Below are 13840 nucleotides of genomic sequence, written 5' to 3' on the forward strand. Positions count from 1 at the left end.
ATGGTAGAAAGCAACTTGCTAATACCCAGTTAAAAGTTGAAACAGTTCTCTAGAGAGTGGGGAATTATTGTTTTAATTTGGCTAGCATGAGTAAGGCTGTTTAAACTTTAACCTGGACTTTATTTTTAACTGGTTTTTCCCTGTCATCATAACAAGTTCCTTTCTAGCATTGTTCTTTTTGATGTGATAAACCTTCATTCACATCATTCATCCATGCATTTCAAATTCACAAGTGAATAAACAGTGCATTGTACCGGCACTTGGGATAGTCAGCTAACAGCACTTGGGATAGTCAGCAGGGGCCCAAGCTTGACCACGAATTTTGACCGAATGCATCGTTTTGATTGGCAACTTTTAAAAATGCAACAACTTTCATATCCTGGTATTAACCTTCATCAAGTTAGAGTGTTGTTTGGTAGCAATTCAAATTGGAGCCAACAAGATTTTGCACACAATCTTATCAATCAAATTGTCATAACAAGATCAGGTTTTGGTGTACGTAAGTGCAGACTTTCTTTAATTGAGGTGTTTATTTCATAATTATGATTTTCCAATCTCATGATCACAGGATCATGTCCTGCGACTGTGATCATGTCCTGTGACAAGTTGGGTGTATAGTTCTGCTGTGCATATGTGTGGAATTTTTATAGTCATGAAATGCAAGGATTCATTAACCCTAACCCAACTGAGTCTCACTAAAGCTCACTATCAAAACCACTCTGCGTGCATGCATTCCACGTGACTTGATGACACAATCAGCCAAAGTCATATACACCCAGGTAATTGCTGCCTGGGGCAGGCAAACCTCGGTAGCTACATGTCAGTGATTGTGTGCGTGGCATGCGAGGGGTCCCGTGCTCGAATCCCGGGGGTAACAAGTGACTTCTTTCTTCTTTTCTCCAAAGATATCCATAGCTTACTGAACCAGCAGTGGCGTGTCCAGGGGGTGCTCTGGGGGACAGTGAGAGTTCATAAAACACAAGTTCTTGGATATGTTTTAAGAATTACTGCTCATATCCGGAAAACAGATTAAAATTCCTTTTAAAAATATATTATTGCAGGGACTGCCTTTTGAGGAGAGCGAGACCAATCGCTCTCTACTGCTCTTCTTAAATCTGATGTAGGAGAGTGATTTTTAGCTCTCCTTAGTTGACCATTCTCTCTTTACATTCTATTGTAAATGCTCTAAACAGCTCTCCTTGAAGGCTCCAGAAGAGCTATTTAATGTTCTCCTGCAAATTTCAAAAGATAGCTTATTGAAGGATTTTTCAATAAGCTATCTCTACACACTTACCCAAGCAACAGGTGAAAAGGTTAGTTTTGGATATTTTTTTATCTGGAATCAGGGTTTCGCTACTCACAGACAGGGGAGGACTTATCAGCATATGAAGTAGCTAGGTGATCAGATTAAGCTAACAGCAATATATTCAGGAACCCACAAACTGGTGTACCCCTACCTGATCCCCACCAAACCATCCCCATAGTGACAATGGTTTGTTCCTGACCTGCTGATTTGCTGCTCCACCGGCGCCCCCATACGAGGCGCTGCGTCTCTCCAGCTGCAGCTTGAAGTGTAGTGGAGTACGTTTGTTGTCTGTTACTCCTTGCTGGACACCCCTGTTGTCGTCTTGCATTAGCCTTCTGTCTAGTACTATTTCTAACCAGCCTGTGGGTACGAGACAAAATCAATTGTAATCAATCAACAAATGTTGACTACCTACCGATCTAACATTACCTCTGATTGGTCAATTACATGATATATTCTCTTTAATCACCAATCAGAATGGAGTTTTGCAAATAATTCACCCCAATTTTTCGTGTGGTGAAATTATTCTAACAATGTTGCTGATTGGTCCAATTGATAAAGAAAACTTCTTTTTGGCCAAGCGGCAGGTAGTTCTCATAGGGTTAAGGTGGCCAGTGATGTGTGCAGATTTTTTGACTGGGGGGGGCACACAATCCCGTTCCCCCCTATGACTGCGCCCAAGGTTGATTTTGCTGCCCACTTCATGAACAACCTGAAAAGGTTGACCTAATTTTTTTGATAAAATGAAGTTTGAAAAAGTGAAGAACAAAACAAAACAGGGATTATAGGCACTTGCAACCAAAATTTTTGATGTATAGTTCAATTGGTTTCACAATTTTTTTTAATTCGCCTTAAAAGGTTAAGCTTATTCAAAGTTTAATACACTTTTCATTGTTTCATCTTAATGATCTTATCAGAAAATTTTCCAGCTCAAACTGGCATGAACACTTATTGAACAGTGACCACTAAAGTTCGCTAAAATGTCAATTTTTGCCTGACTGATAGAGCAAACTGGGGGGAGGGGCTGTTCCCCCCTCCCTCTGCACACACCGCTGAAGGTGGCCGGCCCATTTTTCATACTGTATTTTGTGCCTGAGATTTGATTACAAGGTTGGGCAATTCTATTTAAAATCCATACACCCTTTGCCTTAGTTATTAGTTACATTTTATCCAGCTGGAAATGCCTGCTAGCTTTATGTGACATTCCAGCTGAAAATTGTTGAAATTTATCAAATCCAATAGAATTTTGCACAATTTTTGGCCTAAAATAAGATTTTGTTTGGAATTCCAAAATCTTCCACACCGTTTCCACTTTGGAGCGATTGCTGAATAGGGTGCAACTCTACTAGTAGTCTAATTACAAGACTGCCCTATCCCAACCCTAAACCCTAACCCTAAACTCGGTAAACGAGGACTGGACTCAAGTCTAGCAACCTTATTGTACCTCCACTTTTATGGAAGAATATAATTGGATCTGGAATAATTTAAAGTTTTGAATTTGGATTAATTCCAAAATCTGAACAGTGGTTGTTTTTTTTTTTTTTTAATGGGACAGGCTTGTGTATCAGCAGTTTGGATATTAGAAGCAAACTGTTTATCACATGCACATTTACTGTCGAAGCTCGGTCTCACAAAAAAGGCAAGCGTAGCCGTATACTAGACAGGTGTGTGCAGAGACTAAAGATTCTGACATCGTGGTTCTAGAATCTATGTCTACTGAAAGCTTTTATTTAACTATTTTGTTATACATTTTTTATTTTTGAGTTTGTTTTTATTATAAGCTTATTTTAGTAGAATATTAAAAAAACCCAAAAAACATATTCATACACACAAATTTGGATCGGCTGATCTGGAAAGTTTTTAAAAACTTTTTTATCTTTAAACACAAGTGGTACATATACGGTCGGTCACTGGAGGACAAGCAAACAATGTTTTTATTTAATTTTTTTGCCTTATAATAGAAAAATAAGAGCTTCTTTCTGATGTCAATTTTGATGGGGTAAGCAAATTTAAAACTATTTTTCACACAAATGATTTAGTTTTGTTGTAAAAATTATAGCTGGAGGACTACAAGTTCTGTGTAAACTTGCAATACATTTTCTGCATCAGAAAAGCTACTAGAACATCTCTGGGCCCTTTTATAACATACGTAAATTTGTCTCTAATAAACGCCCCTAACGAAAAAATTAGGTAAACCAGGTAAAAAATAAGCACCCACCCAAAATGACTTGTTAATTGGAATGAATACGGTACATGCAATTGTAAAGCACTTCTCAATATAGAGTCTGTCCACATAGAAGTACAAACCAAATCTGTGGCATCGGGGGGTCGATGTGTTAAAAAACATGTGACGCGTAAAAAGAGCGTGGTGCGCTTGGTAAGTACAAATCGCGCAGCAGTTGGCGCGCCAAAGAAGCATTTACACACGCATTGCGCTGAAATGTTTATTCTCATACCTCCAGTTTCCGAGGTCTATTTACTTTGTACTAAGTGGACAGACTGTAGTCTTATTTCCCCATCATTGGATGGGGAAATAAAATGTTCTCATCATTTGAGAGTATCTCAGTATATATATGGCATCTTACCTGTTTTTAAACTGGCAACGCCTAATGGTTGTGCAGTGTGTACTGTAAATCTGGAATTTCCATCTTCTAAATATGCCATGGATGTCATAGGGTAAAAATTAGCTTGCAATGGCAACTTGTCTAATGTTTGCCTTCTTTGTATCTGCAATGTAAATATGCTATTAATTACTTCAAAGAACAGTTAACCCCCTGAGCACTACCTGCCGATCTAACATTGCCTCTGATTGGTCAATTATGTGATATCTTCATTTTAATCACCAATCAGAATGGAGCTTTGCAAATAATTCACCCCAATTATTTTGCATGGTGAAATTATTCTGACAATGTTGCTGATTGGTCCAATTGATAATGAAAACTTGTTTTTGACCAATAGACAGGTAGCTCTCATAGGGTTAAAAGATAGTAATGAAATTTACCAGAAAGTCATGCATATTAAGAGTTAATATAAAAGACAGAAATAAAGAAAGTATAATCTGAGACAGAAATAAAAAGAGTCTAAAGACAAGTTTGCATCTGACATCACTGTTAATCAAACTCCCCACGACTCTTGATTGGTTAATAGTGCGTGAAAGGAAGATTGATTCATATGGTGCCGTCATCGGAAAAAAGGAATCGCAGAAAATGGTGAAAAATTATGGTACCTTTACAAGGCAAAAAGCAACTTTTCTAGGCATTGTTGACATGGTGCCTTCAAAATCCATCAAAACATCCAGCAGGAAAAAATCAACTGGCAACACCAAGTCAATCACAAAGAAATCAATAGGTGATTGGATAACCAGTTCTCAGTAGCAGTCTTCATTCAATGTTGACACAAAGATAACAGAGTGGTTATCGAAACAAACACATTAAGTGCAATTTATTATCACTGGTACAAGTTCATCAAAATTTCAATTCAAGTTTAGATAAATGCAAAATATTAAATCAGATTATGTAAGAAAAATAACATTGAAATGGGATAAAATAATTGCAAAACACCAACAACAAGAAGCAAGCTAGCTGTCAAATGAAATTTAGTGTGACACATGAAAATTCAAATATTTGTCTAAATGCACCGCAAGATGATCAAAAATAAGCTATTCCATTTAAAAATCACACTCCCACTGTGGAAGATTTGTGCTTATTCCATTTGAAATTCATACTCTCCCTGTGGAAGATTCAAGTTGAATCTTTCTCAGAGGGTGTATGAATATCAAATGGAGCTGCCTAATGTGCTCATTCTATTTGAAATTCATACACCTTCTGGGGGCATTTCATTTCACCCCAAATATTTTGGCCCCCCCCCCCAACTTTTGAGCCAAAACCCCCAATTACGTAAATTTCGACTTTTTGTGGCATTTTTGCATAAAATTTGTAGATTTTGCCCCCCCCTGAAATAAATTCACTTTCCCCCAATTGCCCCCGAAAAAAATTCCTGGTGCCGCCAGCTTTCCTACACTTACCTGGAATGCATTAAGGTCTGTATAAAAATGTCTATCTTTATTTTGTACGTCTGTTTGTATCCTCATAATGAGTTCTTTATTTTTTTTGTTCTTATATCCACTATATTTGTTATTGATAAACTGGTGCTATCCACACCTGGAAAAAAAAAAAGAACTTGTTAGTTGGTGATCTTACGTGTAATAAACAATGAAAGTATGGAAAAGGAAAAGATCATGTTTGTTTTAAAAGCAATCAATTTTAGATAAAAACAAAGCATTTTTCTTCACCAAATGACTGGCCATATGTAGTATATTTATCAAGACTAGAAACCTTGATGAAACTTGGCATTTCTATCACACTAAAACAAGAGAAACTTAAGTTAGACCTGTCCCAAACACAGTTGCCTAAAATGTACTGCCTGAATTATGGGTCAAATTAGTGAAATTTTCTTGCAACCATTTGTTTAGGCAAAAAAAAAATTGTCTCAAAGCTCACAAGTTGTTTGAAAACAAATGCGATATGCGATTTTTTTTTTGATTCCCGGCTTGGTATTTTTATGGTGTTTTGAGGAAAAAATCTGATTTTCTTAGTTTCACAAAACACCAAATTTTTTACCTCTGAATCTACGAGTCTACGTTCCAGTTCTGACATCACAAGTCAAGAGTCGTCAAATCGATCAACAAACTGGATTTTCAGGTGAGCAACTTTATGTGTTGTGAACAAAAGTTCAATTCTTCATTTATTTGACTACCAACACAGATGAACTTTAATGATAGAATCTACTCATGTTTTTTACCTGGTGTATTTGGTAGTTGTACTCTATGCTCAGCAAATGGTGTGCTGACGTGGACTTCTGATAATAAAGGCCCTCTTATAACACGCATGTTTGGTCTTAAAAGCTTAACAGGCTGAAAAGAGAAAACAGTATATACAGTATATATAAATTTAGGGCTCATATTGAAATACCCTACCACGTTTTCACACAGAAAGAAGGCAGGATTCCCCTCGCTAAGCGTGCACCTCAGGAAAGCTTGGTCATAAAACAGATGGATTATATGCATCAGTAATACACTCTGCCCAGGATTTTAACAAAAGAAGGCTAGCACAGGAAAGCTGCAGGATCGCGCACACCTTCCTGTGTAAGGGAATTTCAATATGAGCCCTTACAACTACAAAAACAAAGTGGACCTTGTGTCCAGTGAACACAACCACATCTGTCAGCAATCTCAGTCATCTCATTTTACCTCCTTTCCATCTCAGGGATCGATTTAGAAAATATAAGTTACATGCACAACTGCAGTTATTCCTTAAATATGTGCCGAATATCACAAAATTCTGCATGTACAGGCACAATTTTACATGTACAGAACCAATGTTACATGCATCTGTGCATGTAAAACCCCTCTAAGGGAGGACAGTTTTTATGGTCTACTGAGCTCAGCAATGCTTTGCTGTCTTCGATAGCGCATTGTATCGGAGAGGTACCTGGCTGTTATCAAAGCCCAAACCCATTAAAGCCAGTAGCAAACTCTTTTAGGCTCCGCTCAATGGACAACTCTGCTCCGATACAACGCATTGACCAAAATATCGATCAAATCAATTTTACGACCATGCTTGAATTAACAACCCCTTGAAACCTAATTACACCACTTTATGTAAACATAAACTTACACACATTATTTACTTTCTATTGACCGCAGACATGACCCGAGACATGCTTATTTAATGACCACTTGAGTAGTTGATGAGTGGGTCGTTATGTACTTACTGAACAAAAAGGAAATTGATTTTGGTTTTACCATCAACCGTGTTTATAATCCTGTTGCTCTGCTGAACGCTCCGATAGATATCAGCAAACTCAGTATACTGTTAAGCTTGTTCCTATCGAGCGCTCTAGCGCACATGAACCATTATCGAAGACAGCAAAGCATTGCTGAGCTAGTAGACCATAAAAACTGTCCTCCCTAAATTATACCCTATTCCATCTCCATAACTTGTTTTTCACTTGTCACTCTCGCTCAGTTTCTTCCTCAAACAGTCCAAGATTTCAAAACTGTTTTTCTAACTTCATTCCTATCTTCTTCTCTGTCAAACTTGATACAGTTTTAAAACTGTCTTTCTTTTCTAGTGCATTTACAAAGTGCCTTTCTTGATCAAATTCATTCAAGCTTTCTTCCAAAACTATTCTGTCGTTTTGTTTTGCACTCTTCAATATTGTTGTTCACAGGGTAGTATGAAGGGGCAGTTAGTTTCCTAGCACTAGGCAATTCAAATGTTTGGTAATAGACCTTTTCAAATCAAGATCGGAAAACCACAGTATTTATTCAGTACGCTAGGGGGTCAAATTGGTGCACAATGAATCAAACGGAATCATGTACCCTTTTGAGTGAAAATACAACGTATTTAGCCAAAATCAACATGAGTCATCACAGAGAAATATTTTCTAAAGGTATTGAACTAACACTTCCATTATTTGGCACTTTACTATGAGACAGTACAAGAAAGAAAAATGCAAATGTTTGTCGTCTGCGGCAAATTTGATTTGGTCTTTGTGTGGTCTTCGCAATAGAAATATGAATCTCTTGCACAAGCCATACCCAGCGCTTGACCTGTGTCTTTCACGCAGATCTGTGTTCAGACGCAATAGTTGCGTTTGCGTTAGCGTCGATGACCCGGAATTGTAAACGGGGTCATCCATAAAAAACTTCGGAAAACTTCAATTTGAAAAGGTCTATAGAACGGAAAGACACAAGGTTAATATTGCAAATTATACTTACCTGTGCATCTCTGTCCGGCAAAAAATAAGTAAGCTCCACTTTTAGATTTTCCTGATGCTGTGCCGTACGTCATAAATTCGATTGTTACGTCTGTTTGCTTGTCGTCTTCTTTGGTAGTTAATGACTATGACAAGGATTGAAAAGCAACATCATTTCACTTTCAAAATGATAAATAATTATACATCCAGGGTTCCCGCACCTTGCAGCCTTTAAAATTCAAGGACTTTTCAAGGCCTTTCAAGGTCCAAAAGCATGATTTTCAAGGACTTACCACAACATAAAAATCATGATGCGGCTCCCCATGCGGCACATATTACGATTAACGAAAGTGACAGCTCCTCTCCACTCCCCAAATTTGGTCAAAATTATTCTTTAGGTAAAATTCCAATTTTCAAGGACTTTCAAGGACCTTGTGCAAATTTCCAGGACTTTCAAGGCCTTGAAAAGGTGTTTTTAAAAGTCAAGGACTTTCAAGGACCGTGGAAACCCTGTTCATCACATTTTAAATGATATAAAATCAAACTAAACAAATGTTGTAGTAAAACAGAGTTGGAACTACTGTGCAATTACACAAAGAAAAAGTGCACATTTTGATCACAATCATTCTTTATGCAGGATACATTTAAATGATTTTTTTTATGAGAACTCCAAAGTCCTAAATCATTCCTGTGAGAGAGTAAACTGCATACCGAATTTCCTTGAATAGTCACCCCCCCCCCCCTCAAATAAACGCTCCAAACACTTTTTTCAACCAAGATGTTTCAAAATGCTGATATTTCCATGCTATCTTAGCTTGTGTAACAAGCTTACCAAGTTGCAGACATGGTCGATAATAGCATCGATAATGTATGCCAGGAGCATAAATAGGTCTAATGCCTCAAGAACTTCATCTGTAAGAATGGTTTCTGTACCTCAGCATATTCCTTCAATTGGCTATTCCTTCAAGTTACACAGCTAAGCTCAAATATAAAATCTCCTCATTCAACATGTGACTACACACTACATTTACAGATGATTTTGTGATCAAACTTACCTGTAACATGCCATTTGTTCCTGAGAATTTAGCCGTGAGGAAAGCATTTTCAATGGAGAAATCCGCTGCCTCACCACGGGAGCGCTTCACTTCGAATGAACCCCTGAAAGTAACAAAGCATCAATAATATTTTGTTATTGAAGCCAACTTAGGCAAAAAAAAATCCAACTTATTAGCAGTCAAGTTAGCTCAATCATTAAGACATTTGACTATGGTGCAAGAGGTTGCGGGTTCGAACCCTGGCAGTGCTTGGTATGCTCTCGTGGAAAATTGAGATAGCTTGAAATTGCCCTGGACAAGGAACTTACTGCCAATTGTCTCGTTGTAACCCGTAAGAAACTTGGGGAGCTGATCCTGGTTGCGATGGCTATTTGTGGAATATCTAGGATGTGCGCTCTTGAAGCAGCTGAGGCTTGTGACTGCGCTTCTTTTTTAAAGTTGTATTGTCCTCAGCGACCAACCCTAAATCCTGAAAAATCAGGGACGCAATTTTTTGGAATGATTTTACAGGGGGGGGGCAGCGCCCCAAGCCCAAAATAGCGATTTTAGCACAATATCCATAGTATTAAAGTAAACATTTCCATAGTATTAAAGTAAATAAGACTACATTGTAAAGTAACAAGTTGAGAACACTGAAAATGTTACATATTGCCAAGGCCCAGCAAAAACCATTTGTGGTTGTTTAAAAAGAAATTGGAAAAAAATCACCAAAAAATTACAAGTTTGTATCCAAAAAGGGCAGATTTTTAACTTGTACTCACTGCAAAGGCTAATGAAGATCTAAAAATGCATTGGTCTTGTACACATTTTTATATCTTTAATAGATTTTGAAGTGAACGCAAGTTACAAATTTGCTCCATTTGGATACAAACTTGAAATTTTTGGTAATTTTTTCTATTTTTTTAAAATCAACCACGAATGATTGCAGCACTTCGCTGTAAGTCAAGGGACTCTCCAAATCTGTGGAAAAAAGATTAAAAATCATTAAAAAAAAGGTTCTGCATTTTAAAACTATTGTAGCCCTAAAATGTCCACTTTGATCATAATTTTGCCTGCCACTTACTCACTCACTGACTCACCTGGTTTCTGTTTCATCTATACCAGCATGATACATCTCTACTTTAGATACATGATGACCCTCTGATGGTCTGCCACCCATATCTTTTACAAGGTACTTCTTGATACTAACCCACTCACTCACTGACTCACCTGGTTTCTGTTTCATCTATACCAGCATGATACATCTCTACTTTAGATACATGATGACCCTCTGATGGTCTGCCACCCATATCTTTTACAAGGTACTTCTTGATACTATCCCACTCACTCACTGACTCACCTGGTTTCTGTTTCATCTATACCAGCATGATACATCTCTACTTTAGATACATGATGACCCTCTGATGGTCTGCCACCCATATCTTTTACAAGGTACTTCTTGATACTAACCCACTCACTCACTGACTCACCTGGTTTCTGTTTCATCTATACCAGCATGATACATCTCTACTTTAGATACATGATGACCCTCTGATGGTCTGCCACCCATATCTTTTACAAGGTACTTCTTGATACTAACCCACTCACTCACTGACTCACCTGGTTTCTGTTTCATCTATACCAGCATGATACATCTCTACTTTAGATACATGATGACCCTCTGATGGTCTGCCACCCATATCTTTTACAAGGTACTTCTTGATACTAACCCACTCACTCACTGACTCACCTGGTTTCTGTTTCATCTATACCAGCATGATACATCTCTACTTTAGATACATGATGACCCTCTGATGGTCTGCCACCCATATCTTTTACAAGGTACTTCTTGATACTAACCCACTCACTCACTGACTCACCTGGTTTCTGTTTCATCTATACCAGCATGATACATCTCTACTTTAGATACATGATGACCCTCTGATGGTCTGCCACCCATATCTTTTACAAGGTACTTCTTGATGCTAACCCACTCACTCACTGACTCACCTGGTTTCTGTTTCATCTATACCAGCATGATACATCTCTACTTTAGATACATGATGACCCTCTGATGGTCTGCCACCCATATCTTTTACAAGGTACTTCTTGATACTAACCCACTCACTCACTGACTCACCTGGTTTCTGTTTCATCTATACCAGCATGATACATCTCTACTTTAGATACATGATGACCTCTGATGGTCTGCCACCCATATCTTTTACAAGGTACTTCTTGATACTAACCCACTCACTCACTGACTCACCTGGTTTCTGTTTCATCTATACCAGCATGATACATCTCTACTTTAGATACATGATGACCCTCTGATGGTCTGCCACCCATATCTTTTACAAGGTACTTCTTGATACTATCCCACTCACTCACTGACTCACCTGGTTTCTGTTTCATCTATACCAGCATGATACATCTCTACTTTAGATACATGATGACCCTCTGATGGTCTGCCACCCATATCTTTTACAAGGTACTTCTTGATACTAACCCACTCACTCACTGACTCACCTGGTTTCTGTTTCATCTATACCAGCATGATACATCTCTACTTTAGATACATGATGACCCTCTGATGGTCTGCCACCCATATCTTTTACAAGGTACTTCTTGATACTAACCCACTCACTCACTGACTCACCTGGTTTCTGTTTCATCTATACCAGCATGATACATCTCTACTTTAGATACATGATGACCCTCTGATGGTCTGCCACCCATATCTTTTACAAGGTACTTCTTGATACTAACCCACTCACTCACTGACTCACCTGGTTTCTGTTTCATCTATACCAGCATGATACATCTCTACTTTAGATACATGATGACCCTCTGATGGTCTGCCACCCATATCTTTTACAAGGTACTTCTTGATACTAACCCACTCACTCACTGACTCACCTGGTTTCTGTTTCATCTATACCAGCATGATACATCTCTACTTTAGATACATGATGTCCCTCTGATGGTCTGCCACCCATATCTTTTACAAGGTACTTCTTGATACTATCCCACTCACTCACTGACTCACCTGGTTTCTGTTTCATCTATACCAGCATGATACATCTCTACTTTAGATACATGATGACCCTCTGATGGTCTGCCACCCATATCTTTTACAAGGTACTTCTTGATACTAACCCACTCACTCACTGACTCACCTGGTTTCTGTTTCATCTATACCAGCATGATACATCTCTACTTTAGATACATGATGACCCTCTGATGGTCTGCCACCCATATCTTTTACAAGGTACTTCTTGATACTAACCCACTCACTCACTGACTCACCTGGTTTCTGTTTCATCTATACCAGCATGATACATCTCTACTTTAGATACATGATGACCCTCTGATGGTCTGCCACCCATATCTTTTACAAGGTACTTCTTGATACTAACCCACTCACTCACTGACTCACCTGGTTTCTGTTTCATCTATACCAGCATGATACATCTCTACTTTAGATACATGATGACCCTCTGATGGTCTGCCACCCATATCTTTTTACAAGGTACTTCTTGATACTAACCCACTCACTCACTGACTCACCTGGTTTCTGTTTCATCTATACCAGCATGATACATCTCTACTTTAGATACATGATGACCCTCTGATGGTCTGCCACCCATATCTTTTACAAGGTACTTCTTGATACTAACCCACTCACTCACTGACTCACCTGGTTTCTGTTTCATCTATACCAGCATGATACATCTCTACTTTAGATACATGATGACCCTCTGATGGTCTGCCACCCATATCTTTTACAAGGTACTTCTTGATACTAACCCACTCACTCACTGACTCACCTGGTTTCTGTTTCATCTATACCAGCATGATACATCTCTACTTTAGATACATGATGACCCTCTGATGGTCTGCCACCCATATCGCTTTACAAGGTACTTCTTGATACTAACCCACTCACTCACTGACTCACCTGGTTTCTGTTTCATCTATACCAGCATGATACATCTCTACTTTAGATACATGATGACCCTCTGATGGTCTGCCACCCATATCGTTTACAAGGTACTTCTTGATACTAACCCACTCACTCACTGACTCACCTGGTTTCTGTTTCATCTATACCAGCATGATACATCTCTACTTTAGATACATGATGACCCTCTGATGGTCTGCCACCCATATCGTTTACAAGGTACTTCTTGATACTAACCCACTCACTCACTGACTCACCTGGTTTCTGTTTCATCTATACCAGCATGATACATCTCTACTTTAGATACATGATGACCCTCTGATGGTCTGCCACCCATATCGTTTACAAGGTACTTCTTGATACTAACCCACTCACTCACTGACTCACCTGGTTTCTGTTTCATCTATACCAGCATGATACATCTCTACTTTAGATACATGATGACCCTCTGATGGCCTGCCACCCATATCTTTTACAAGGTACTTCTTGATACTAACCCACTCACTCACTGACTCACCTGGTTTCTGTTTCATCTATACCAGCATGATACATCTCTACTTTAGATACATGATGACCCTCTGATGGTCTGCCACCCATATCTTTTACAAGGTACTTCTTGATGCTAACAGGTGGGATTTCTACAACAAACACCAACTGAAATGAAAGGTCATAAAAGTAATTGTTAAACACATTTACTCTTATCAAATTGCTGGAATTTTTACAATGCTTAAAAATGGTCAAAAACTGACACAAATTGTGTGATTTATGCAGGCATCA

At 38.5% G+C, this 13840-nt stretch overlaps 1 protein-coding gene across 1 annotated transcript in view; it reads right to left on the minus strand.

The window, feature by feature from the left end:
- Positions 1–13840, minus strand: part of LOC140142635 (alpha-mannosidase 2-like) — a 43994-nt gene that overhangs the window by 7365 nt on the left and 22789 nt on the right. Inside the window, 9 exon segments of the mRNA XM_072164638.1 lie at positions 1458–1666; positions 3892–4033; positions 5331–5416; positions 5419–5466; positions 6107–6218; positions 8088–8111; positions 8113–8211; positions 9121–9223; positions 13581–13717. Coding sequence (XP_072020739.1) covers positions 1458–1666; positions 3892–4033; positions 5331–5416; positions 5419–5466; positions 6107–6218; positions 8088–8111; positions 8113–8211; positions 9121–9223; positions 13581–13717 — 960 coding nt within the window.

The sequence above is a fragment of the Amphiura filiformis genome, chromosome 20, assembly GCF_039555335.1.
Source record: "Amphiura filiformis chromosome 20, Afil_fr2py, whole genome shotgun sequence".
Taxonomy (NCBI): Eukaryota; Metazoa; Echinodermata; class Ophiuroidea; order Amphilepidida; family Amphiuridae; genus Amphiura; species Amphiura filiformis.